The 12,163-nt window shown below is 38.4% G+C and overlaps 1 protein-coding gene across 2 annotated transcripts; it reads right to left on the bottom strand.

Annotated features, from left to right (window-relative positions):
• Window positions 1-4,563: 4,563 nt before the first annotated feature.
• Window positions 4,564-12,125, bottom strand: MDH1B (malate dehydrogenase 1B; the record flags this gene model as incomplete). 2 transcript variants are annotated; one of them, XM_083864886.1, is made up of 9 exons in its annotated part: window positions 4,564-4,704; window positions 5,402-5,541; window positions 6,652-6,815; window positions 7,796-7,937; window positions 8,921-9,423; window positions 10,089-10,231; window positions 10,381-10,515; window positions 11,472-11,584; window positions 12,075-12,125. In XM_083864886.1, the coding sequence occupies 9 exons, from the start codon at window positions 12,094-12,096 to the stop codon at window positions 4,600-4,602; spliced, it is 1,467 nt and encodes a 488-aa protein (XP_083721012.1). In that variant the 3' UTR covers window positions 4,564-4,599. The 2 variants fall into 2 exon arrangements, with proteins under 2 accessions (XP_083721012.1, XP_083721011.1); XM_083864885.1 differs by lacking the exon at window positions 12,075-12,125 and having other exon boundaries at window positions 11,472-11,627.
• Window positions 12,126-12,163: the final 38 nt, after the last annotated feature.

Raw genomic sequence — 12,163 nt, 5'->3', positions numbered from 1 at the left:
CTATTCTATTTTTTTCTTACTAAGGGTTCTGCAAAACTACACCTCTGCCCAGCATTTACACAGGCAAATAAGTTTGCCTACAGATATATATTCATATGCAATATATATGAAAATATGATACAACTGTTCCTAAAGTAGCTGCAGTAGTAGGAGCCTCTGCATAGCTTGACAGAAAAGTTCATGTACAGAAATCAACAAAATCAGAAGACACAGAGCAATGAATTAAACATAAGTGTTTGGTGAAAGCTATATGTAGCAATCTAGAAGGTAGATTTACAAACACACAGCTTGCCTCCTTTATTTTCTTTCTGTACCAGAGGTACATAAAATAAAGACAGTGGATGGGATGAATGGAAAAATATCCAGGTTAAACTCACTTAAATTAGAACTCATTAGAATTTGCTCACCCAAGAACAGATCCACTGACTTACTGAGTTATAAAGCATGCATAATCTATGAGTGCTTGATACTTACTGTAAGATGACCAGATCCACTACAGCACAATGTCTAGCATGTAAATTACCCATATGGAAAAACATTCTACTAGCCTTGTACTAGGGTATCCATGGTCTCAAAACTAACCATGTGTTTATATGTTTTACCAAACTGGCCATCATTGTACAGGATCATATCTATGAACCGTCCCTCCAAAAAGTTACGTTATTAATGTATGTACAGTCTACATTGTCATATACAAAACTCTGTGGGCAGTCCAGATCTTGACTGCAGTAAGAGTGCCTGAGTGAAATGAAGAGAATCTACTTTAGTGTTAGCACATGAACACGTTATGAAAGCAGAAGCAGTATCTGCTGCCCATGAGATCTGAAGTTTGCCCATTGATACACTATTTCAGCCCATGTGTTATATTTCAGTTACATGTGTGCTTTAAGAGTGAGAAACACTTAAGAAACCAAACAAAAAAATTAAAACTATATAGAAATGTTCAGGAAATAAATTGTTACAGTTAACAATCCTGGTCCTATTAACATAAATGCTCTTATGTGCACAAAAAGGATAGGTTTTTTCATGACTCTTAGTGGAATGTGAAAGAAAAGTAACACTTGATTACTTATATGTACTTTGCTTGCCTTACAGGTTCTACAAATATGTACTTTAGCAAATAAAATGCATTTTGAAGCATGCTACATAATTAAATTGAAGTACGGAGAGAGACGAGCCACATGAAGTAAGGCAGAAACCTCCCAGCAGATCAATTGACTTGATCACAGAGACTTTTCTTCTTTTGAAATCAGACAACATTTGATCAAAATCTTAAGTATGCACAAAAGAACCTGCAATTACTTTTGTTTCCTGTGAAGGGTGAAAATACGTTTTGTTCAAAGGCCAAAATTATTTTCTCTTCTTAAATACTGTCACTGTGCTTACCTTCCTCTCATTACTTACTAAAGGTCCAGAAGTCAGATGACACCACCAGAGAAGTCCAGTAGTTTTACAGCACTTAAAAGTTGACTTTGAGACACAGTTCTAAAGGTTTTGCTTTTAAATTAAAGCTGCTCAAAACAAATGCCTAGCAAAGGCCCAGATCAAAGTATCAGGTAATTGTCTAAGCAGTCCAAACAGAGAACGCTAATTAATTAGTAATAAATATCCTGAATTATTAAAGATAAAACTTCTTTGATCTTTGTTTCAAAGCACTTTTTTTTTTTTATGGTTGGAGTGCAATATTTCTAAATTGAGAGTCCTTTACAAAGCATCTTCCAGTTGCTGAGAAACTGTTGCTATAGAGATTGAAAATGAGGTAGAGGCTGACACAGTAATGCAGAAAGCACAGTGTGCTGTAACAAAGAGTTGGGGCAGCTATAGAAAGAAGAAAAATAGTAAGCCCTAGTGGTAATGTCCTAGAACAAGAATTGTTCAGAACAACCACAAAGCTCTTCGGTACACCCAAATGCTAGGGTTTATGAGGAATCTGTATATAACATTTGGAAGACACATACAACTTAAAGTCCTTTTTCATAAATTTTTCAACAGTTACCATAACACCCAGGTAGTAAGAGTCCTCAATACTGTGAATATCCTGCATATATAACATGACTTAAGAGACTTGTGAAAAAATGTGTCCCAGGAATTGCTTATTACTTGTAGAAAACCCAGACTGACTGATGACTAAGTCAATTGCTGTTTTACAACTGTAACCAATTTTGAATATGTAACCATATTTTAGCTTTCCTATTATTATTTTTCTTTCTTTTTCTCCTAGCTAGGAAAAAAAGCTTTTCCATTCACTTATGCTTCCATGAGGAAAGACCCGAATTTTCCTGCAGACCACTAGAAAAATCCAGTTAGAATAATTTAGGATACACAAGACATCCCAAACAGCTTTTTCTTTCTGTACCCAGCCTCCAAGAAGAGAGGTTTTCAGCAGGTGACTCAGAAGTCAGATAAGCCTACTTATATATTGCAGGAAGAGTTATGTTCCCTCACCTTAACAGCTGTGCAGTGTTGGTGCTTGAATTGCAGTTTGTTTGAACTATCTCCACAGGCAGAATAAAATAATTCAAAGAGTAAGATTGCTAAAGCCTAGTCATGTAGCAAAAGCCCAAACATAATTACACATTAGAGAAGCTAACTTTTCTATCTTGGAGAAGGAATTATAGAAAAAACAAGTAGTTTGTAAAGGCTACTTGTAGCATCCCTCCCTGCTATTTTGTCCTGAGACATCTGCCTCCAGATGCTCCTCAGAAACTCAGCCAGTCTTTCTGTGGAAACTGCTGGAAACTAATTCCCTGGAGACCACTTCCTCATGAATTGAGTGGCTCCTAACCCCTCTCTTTAAGACTTTTTACAACACCTACCTCTACAATTTCCATGTGAACCCCTCCATGAAGATACTTATAATAATATCTCAGTTCCTCTAAATGTTGCTTCTCCCATACACACTACCATATAGACATACACGTAACCCAGATCCCTTAAGAAACCCCAGCTTTCTGAGCTCCTCTTTCTAAGACCAGTGAGACATCCCTCCCAGTCCTGTCCTAATCAGCCAGTAACTTCTCTTGGTTTCTTCATATAAGAAGTCTACCCCTACTCAAAGCTTGAACCTCCATTTGAACAGAAATAATGAATTTATTGCAACTATATGTAACTGATTCAAAGAACAGGAAGCCTTCTATTTTGTTTTTAAAATGTCTGATAAAAAAATTTGAAAGTACAGTAACATTTCATTAACACAGTCTCCATCATTTAAGACACCAAAGATGCAAGTAAAAGTGGTTCCTCAACAATTCTATTTAAACAAGAATTTAATTATGTCTGATTTAAAACACATGAGTATTCTCTTGAAACTCATGAATAGGAAAAACATGGAAACAAAGATGAACTTGTCACTAAGGAGATGTATAAACATATTTTTGTGTTAGAAATCAATTTTGCCTAAGAAGATATTTTATTACAAAAGTACTGTGTTTCAGTACCTCTGGAAAAAATATTTGGAACTATAAAACTTCTACTCTGTATGTGACAGTCCTGCTCAAAATTTTCATATGAACATTTTAGGCAGTAAACTATGGTTTTGCAATAGTTTATTGGTCTGAAGAAATAAGTGGTTGGATGCAAATGAAATCCTAGACTTACTAAAATTAGTAGGAATTTTACTTTGGTCTACAGGTTAAAAATGTTACATTCACAGTGAAATATTTGAAATATTTTTCCACCTAGAGATTTCTTGGGGGTTTTTTTAATGAGGAAAATACTGCAAAAGCTACAGCAATGCTTAGGGTTTCTTTCTAGTTTGCTCTTTTGAGCAATGGAAGCCTTATTTTAATATAGGAATTTCCAGCATTTTGTCCTCCAGACAACTCTAGCTAAAGTGACCCAGTAGGCAAGGTTTCCATTTCTGTAAAAAAAAGCTAAAAACATGAGCTATTTTTGCTAGCCTCTTAAAATACTTCCACATGCAAGGAGATAAAGCAGGACACTTTGGGAATACTTGAACACCTGATACTGATGTCACTAGAGAAGGCCACAACCAAGCACATCACTGCTAGCAATGGGAAGGCCTCTGCTTAGCATTTAATGCTGGCACAAGAGGAACAGCACAGAACTTCTACAGAACAGCAGTGCCATACAAGTAGAGAGCAGACAGGGAAGGACACTTTTATCTAATTGGGAATTCCCTGTCTGGGTTAAACAAGGGCATGATTAGCCAAATAATTAAATTCTGCATTCATCAAGAATATCTTATTGTGTCTGTAGTCCCTTCCCAAGAAACAATCATGGATAGCCAAAAGGCTTTGTGCTTCAGTAGAGGCTCTGGGCATCTAACTCCGAATAGTTCCCCCATTCTTCAGCCTATCCTTAATGGAGAAGAACAGCTCACAGTACACAGAGGGATGATATAAAAGTACTGGAAAGAATCTGAAGGAAGGGAGAAAGAAAGAAAACAAACTAAGGAAAAGGTCTGTAGGAATGAAAATTAGAAAGAAATTACGAGAACACTGGAAAAGTGCAGGAATTTCACAAACTGAAAGTAGAGAAAAAAGTGAAAAAACAAAACTAAAACATGCTTCAGTGTTCATCTGTTCTTGTTTTGATGAATGAGGACTGATAAAAAGACTTTTTAATTTGAAAAGCAAATTAAATAGGAGAAGCAGCAGAGAAACCATTGGGAGAAGATGTGGAGTCTTCTTCTGCTTCATATGGATGCATTTCATTTATTTCCTTTAGGGCAACTAGCTTTTCCTAAATGGGAGAAAAAGCACTTTTAATACCATCCTTCTTTTAATCTGCTCTAATTTCTAGCACAAACTTAAAATGTGTTAAAAGAAAATAATTCTTACACATTACTAGTATGACTGAAGACCGCAAAATCTGATTAAAGCTAAAATGTAGAGTTTGGGAGCAGTCTTTAAAAATATTTCAATAGTACAAATAAATTCTTTTTGTCTTACTAAGTGACAAGAAGTTCATGATGAAAATAATGTTCAATGATTTTCTATTTTCTGAAAAATCCCCAATTTTAGTAAGGTCTGGCCTTCATTCTTGGGAAGTCCCAGCCATAAAAACGCCAAAAGATATGTCTTCTAGCATAGAAATACTCTGAATACCATGTAAGCAAAATCAACATAGAATGTAGAAACATCAGATGAAAGGCAATATTTCTGTTTTGCACAGAGCCTGCAGAACTTTGGAATACAAATTCTACACTTACATAGGTAAACTTATTTTATCATCTCTTTTTTGGGCAGAAGAACAGGTTGGCTGTTGATTTCAATACACGAATACTACCTTACACTTATAAATACCCGGTCTTTACTATGCATAAGTGCACGTGTGCAGTTTGTACATCTGACACTTAAAGGTCTCAGTGTTCAAAGCTGTATCACAATGTGCCCATAGGTGGCAGAATGGGCACATACGAGATGCAAGAGACCCCTACCTGAACCAGCTCGTGGGATAAGCGTCCCAGAACTTCTAGGGTCGTTTCATTAATTTCTAATTCTGTTACGACTTCCCAGTTACCATTCTGGAACCTCACTGGCATAGAGAAAATAATTCCTTCAGGAATGCAAAACTGACCTGAAGAAGAGGGGGGAAAATGATAAAACATGTTATTTCTGATTACATCCTCACCAGTGTCAACATTAAGTCCTACCGACTTGCAAAAGTCTACAACTGTAAGATCTCATTATGAATGGAGACCACCTACCTTTTTCAATCTAAAGTTCAAAAAAGAATGTCCTTTCTACTGTAACTTCATACTTATAGTTAGATGCGCATGAATCATAGCACCAGATGGGTTTGGGCTGCAAGGGACCTTTAAAGGTCTCCAGTTCAACCCTCCTGCCATGGGCAGGGACATATTCAAATATGTCTGAGCCCCATCCAACTTGACCTTGAATGTTTCCAGGGTTAAGGAGTCTCCCACCTCTCTGGGAAGCCTGTTCCAGTGTCTTACCACATTCATTGTAACAAACTTCATTATATCTAATCTAAATTGACCCTCCTTCACTTTAAATCCATTACCCTTGTTCTATTGCAACAAGTCCTGCTGAAACATTCATCCCCATCTTTCTTATAAGAACTTTCAATACTGAAAGGTGCTACAAGGTCTCTCCAGAGCCTTTTCTTCTCCAGGCTGAACAACCTCAACTCTCTCAGCCTGTGTTCATAAAGGAGGCCTTCATCCCTATGATTATTCTGCGTAGCCCTCCTCTGGACTATCTCCAACAGGTGTCTTTCCTGTCTTGTAATAACACAATTGCTGTATTGGTTGTACATCTTAAAAAAGGGAAAAAATTACTTATTTCATAAGGGCTAAATGGCTGCTGTGAAATATTCCATTTATTGGTATACATAACTACACAAGAAGAACACACTTTCATAGCCTAGCCTCTAAGAACTACAAAAAGTTCTTGCACAAAACATATACATCAGAAAAGCATTTAAACTAAAAGACTAAGAGATCATCTGCAAGAAGACAATATTAACCTAAGACATGCCTGTAAAAAGTGACACACAAGCTCTGTTAGATTTGGAAGTTCTTATGATGAAACAAACTCTTAGCCTCACATGATTTGTTTGACAAGTTCTTATTAAACAAAAAATATTGATTAAAAAATAACATTTATAAATAGGGAAAAACAGGACAAAGCTGCAAGAGAGCATGTGAAGCAAAAACAGCTTTACCTTCACTCAGTATTCCCACAGAAATGATCTCCTCAGAAGGAGAGCCCTGGTACCAGTATCGCAGTACCGTGGCTACTGCATGAGCAGGTAACATTCCTGTACAACGGGACACCCGGGCACCCAGTGTACTCTCTGCAGACTGGAGTTCAGAATGGATCCAGTCACTACCAACAAAAAAATGGAGAAAAAAAGGGATGAAAAACTAAGATGACTGCAGGAAGAGTAGTTTCCTAGAGAAAAAAAAAGAACCTAACCTGAGGAAAGAAAATAGTCCAAACTTACTCAAACTTCACTGGTGAAAGCAAAGCATTTTTACAGACAGATTAAAAAAAAGGTCTAACAAAAAGTAGCTTAAAAAGTAACAAGCCTTACTTGCTTATGAAAGTTAGGTCATTTACTCAAGCCATAACCCCTATTATTATTGTAATTTATATTTTATATGTAATTTAATATTTTATAAATTATTTATATATTACTGTCTTATGTAAGAACCCAGCCATGAACCAGTCTGCCTGTGTGAGGCTCAATACAAGCTTAGAACATAGAAATATTTCTTCTCCAATAGTAACTGTAAGTTTAGGCCAGATGGGAGTTCTAGATAGCCAGGCCTGGGTGTATGTCACATCTGCTGCCCTCGCACTGCACCTACCCTTTCTCTGCTACTGCTCTTTCCACAGAAAGCTATCTAGCTGCCAGATATCCTTTTCACATATATTAATAATCTGTTTCAGGAAACTGACAACATTAGTCTGCTCAGGCCTATTCCATGTAATTCAGGTACAAATATCTGTTTAATGCTATTTCAAAGTTCTTTCATAGAAACTAGGCATCCAAGTCACTACCTGGACTTCCATTACTTCTTATAAGCTGTTCATGATATAAGAGAAATCCACTTAAAATGTAGGAAAAGTATAGTTATAAACAGAGTTGGCAGAAGAGTCAAAACTATGCACAGCACTAGGAACTACCAGACTTCTTTTGCAGATGGAGTACCTCAACTTGTGTTTTCCTTTATGTACAGTGCCAATCAGTAAAGACAAATCTTGAAAACAAAATCTTTCTTGGTTTTATTACACAACTGAGACAAACATGGATTAAAAGCAGTTATTTAATTTTACTTGAAAGAAATAAATCTGTACTGTACCTATCATAAATCATATTCAACAGATGACGTTGAAAAATAGGAGGGCCCCAAATTGCACAGTCATATCCATAAAGTTTCGCATGTGATAAATCAATGTAGTTAGACCCAGAAATATTGCCCCAAACAATTACATCTTTAACTCCTGTAACAAAGGAAAGCAAAGAGACAAACACTTTCAGAAAAATGGGCTTTGGAAATCATTTTCAAAATGAATTATTCAAATCTGTGCCCTGACTTGCTTGCAGAAATTGTTTGATCTGAAAAATGCAACCAAGTTCCCTGTAACATAGGTTTCCCTGAAACCTCATCACGAGCTGAAAAAGGAGCTTTAACTTATATCATGTTACTGTAAATAATAGTCAAAATCTAGTATCTATTTAACTCTTGAAAGAGTAACAAATCATATCGCAAACATACAGCAACATTCCTTTTAAAATCCTGTAAAAACAAATATATAAACAATAAAAAATAATAAAATAAAATAAAATAAAATTTAAAAAAAAAAAAAAAAACCACCTACCCACTTTGACACAAAAGGAATTCCATGAAGAACCTGCTGATAGGCTATTCAGCCTATTACTTGCTTTTCTATTTTACTAGGCTCCAAAATATCTAGACTTGTCATCCATGACCAGTTCTAGCTAAGCAACACTTACAGAATCCTGATGCTGAGCAGACTGTCAGAGCACACCTTTGCTACGCAGTGCAGAACTGTGCAAATATAATGAAGCTATAACAATTGACCTGAAAATGAAAGTTAATTAACCCCAAAATAATACTACAACACAGTTCTACTTTACTCTCATAATCTGCACAGCAGTATGTTGTCATGTTTATTCACAGCTTCAAAATAACAATGCACTATAGAGTGCAAATGCAATCTTGAAGTCCTAGTTCCCAATCTGCAAAACAATCGCCTCCCTTAGCATATTTCCAGCATGAAATACACACCAAAGTGGCAGGACTGCATCTCAGAGCAAGGAAAAGACACTCCAGCATTCTGTACAGCCAAGAAATTCAGTGGGTGCACCGTGGTGCATTTCTGCATGCACATCAAGTGCTCTGGAATGAAATATGTACTCCCAAAGGTGTGCTGAATTCCCTAAATGCTACATAAGCATTCACCTGCTGTACTGGTATTCAGCTTCCTGGCCAGCATGGCTTTAGCTGCACTTTCCCAGGATGTTGCGATGGCAATGATATTTTCAGGCCTAATGGATGGGCCATATGTCATTAACATTGTTGCCTTAAGGTTTGCAAAGGTTTTTCCTGACGAAATGACTTTGACCTCACTCTTGGCATTCTTCTCAATCAAGGGAGCATACACTTGGCAGATCTCACTCACTTCTCTGATGTAGTTCTCACGGGATTGGACTTCAAGGTTTAAGAGGACATCATCAAGAACAATGATAATGTCAGCATCAATAAAAGCCTGATCTATGTTTGTGTGCTCTGAAATACTGCGGAGAAGTGGGAATGCCATGTCTTCAGCTTCCATTACAATACCGTGAAGAATTTCCTTAAACTGGTCAGTGTCAAGTAAATGGATACTGATTTCTGTGGTCATCCCAAACACTTCTCCATTTGCCAACAGAGGGATCAGATGATAACAGATTGGAACTGATGCACTGGTAAGAGAGGATGTAGAAAAGTTGCAGTTAACAGTGAACCTCTACTTGTTTGGAAGTGTTACATAAACACAAAGGTGTTCATTTTGTATTTGATTACATTTAAAGATACTATTAGCTTGGATCCTTTACTGCTCTTTTTATCATTTTAACAGGTTAAGAATTAAAACAGTTGGGTCCTCCTTTCATTTGAAGGCTTCTGCATCCTGGGCATTTCAGTTAATGCTGTCACTTAAAAATTGATGTCTTTATAGAACCACAGTTTTTTAAGGTGCTCTATGAGGACTACTAGAAACACAGGAATTTCTAAAGGTAAAGCTGCAAGAGACTTTACTTACTCTAATATTTCTAACAACATTTAATGCAAGATAGCTGCACCATAAAATTTCTAGCTTATTTTGTAAATACTTGCTTTTCCCTAAACTGATCTGAGGTCTAAATGATGCCTGTTCATACCCCTCATTGAACTGGTATAAAACAAAAGCATAAATTATTTCTAAGTTATATACTCATTGCTCATAGTGAGGGGTGCAGAACCCAAGTCAAATTATCAAATTACAGGGATTTGTGTTTAACTTCAGGTGATTACAGCTGTTACATATGATAGGGAAAAGTACATTCTTCTGAACAGAGTAAAAGTTCACAGATACTCTCCTTACTCTCACCTGGTGATCCAGATCTGCATAGGCTTGATAAGACTTTTAATCTCTTCATCTTCTTTTACAATTTCAAGGTATGTCTGCAGGTTCTCCTCAGCAATGTGTAACATTTCCTCACTCAGCATCATTGAAGTGATGCCATAATATTGCTAAGAACAAAAAGGATGATCTCTAATCAAATGGCAGCCCAAACCCATCAAGGTAACTTTAACAATAGCTTTATTTTACATTTGAAGGAGGAAAAAGGAACAACAATGTTGTAAAACATGGGCTTACAGTATTAAAGGCAGCTTATTACCTGAACATATTCCAGAAAATCATTAAGTCCTCCCAGAAGCTGACCCTTCCCTCCACGATCCAACAGTTCTCTCCAAATGATTGGACATTGTCTGTGTTCCCATCCATTTGTTTCACAAATGTCATGAAGCCACTGCTGATGTAAATATCCCCACCAGATATTTTAATACATCACATTTGATAACATTTAAATATTAGAGCTACAAGTATTCTTACTACTTCCTCTCAATATATAATTACAAGGTGCTTCAGAACTTATGTACCAGTGGGTACAAAATGGGGGAATAACACAAAGCAAGGTATGGTGATACACTGGGATAGCTCACCTCAAGGTCTTGATTTCACTTAGTTGTCTTAGTGGTACAGAAGAAAACAATGTTGTGAAGCAGCAAGTTATCTGAGGATTCTTATTCAGCCACAGAAGGTAAGTAAGGTGAAGAGGTTAATTGCTTTTCACTTAACTGTTTGAGTTACTTGGTGAAGGTGTCAAGCAAAACATACGAGGTAATAAATACCATAGTACTGTCTATCTCATGGAGTAAGACTGCAGTTTTTTCAGAGCCTTATTGACAGCATGTCTACAGCATAAGGACTCAGACAGGCCCATCCACACTGTAAACAAATATGTGATATTTAACTTCATACCTCCACTGTAATTTAAAACCCTTGAGTGCCACAAAGGCTCTTGACAAGTAACAACTCTAAAGGTACATGTAACCACAGTGAACAAGATTTACAGGCTGAACAGCCATTTATACTTTAAAAAAACCAAAACAAAACAACAACAAAAAACCCAAAAGAAACCCCCAGAAAACCGACCAAGCAAGCAAAACCACCTTGAATTTTTCTTTACATAATACAGCTTTAGGCTGGCCCACACTTGGTGCCCATCTTCCGTGGTAAAACTGAGATGTCAGTTTCTCAAAACATTGTAACCTTTCCTCTGGCTGGCTCTCAAAGACAAAGCGGCTTCTGCAGCACCTCTATCCACATAACAAACCGCTAATAGAAGAAACATAGTACAGATAAGCACATTTCTTGGTTTGTAGAGCATTGGGGCACCTACCAGCGACTTGATTTACAATCCCTTACCTCCCACTTGTCAGGGTGCTGAGTAATCTTGTGAACCCTGAAGCTGGGCAAGTTAGTCTGGAGATAGTCAGCCAGGAGTTCAGCTTTGGCATAGTAAGGGCAGTTTGCCTTCCCTGTGAACATAGCAACAGCAGCACAATTGGATGATTTTGTCATTCACTGATAAGGGCTTAAAAGACTAAATGTCGTTTAATGTGAGCCAGCTAAGGAAGGGTAATTCTGCAGGTGAAACAAACTCCCGAGCCAGCGTCCAAGGGGCCGAGGAGGCCACTCCTGGGGGGACTGACGCCTCACCGACGGGATGAGGGGGATCGCTGGCCCGGGACCCCCCGGGGCTCCGCGCCGTGCGGACACGGCTCCCGGAGAGCCGCGGACACGGGCACGGGGTGGGCCCGCAGAGAGGGGCGACTGCTGCAGGCACGGCGAGCTGCCCCGCCCGGCTCCCGGCTCCCGGTACAGGGTCCTGCCGCACCGGGGCTGCCTTGCCCGGCTCTCGACTCCCGGTTCAAGGTGTCGCCGCCGCCGGGGCTGCCCTGCTCGGGTCCCGGCACAAGGTCCTGCCGCACCCGAGGCTACCCTGACCGGCTCCGGGTCCTCCCTCACCCGCCACCACGAACTTGGCCATGCGCGCGCTGCCCTCCAACGGCCGCTTTGGCGTTGCTCAGCAACGCGCCGCGCGCCGCGGCAGTTTG

Source organism: Zosterops lateralis (assembly GCF_965231275.1).
Source record: "Zosterops lateralis genome assembly, chromosome: 7".
Lineage (NCBI taxonomy): Eukaryota > Metazoa > Chordata > Aves > Passeriformes > Zosteropidae > Zosterops > Zosterops lateralis.
This window is presented reverse-complemented; position numbering and strand designations above follow the sequence as displayed.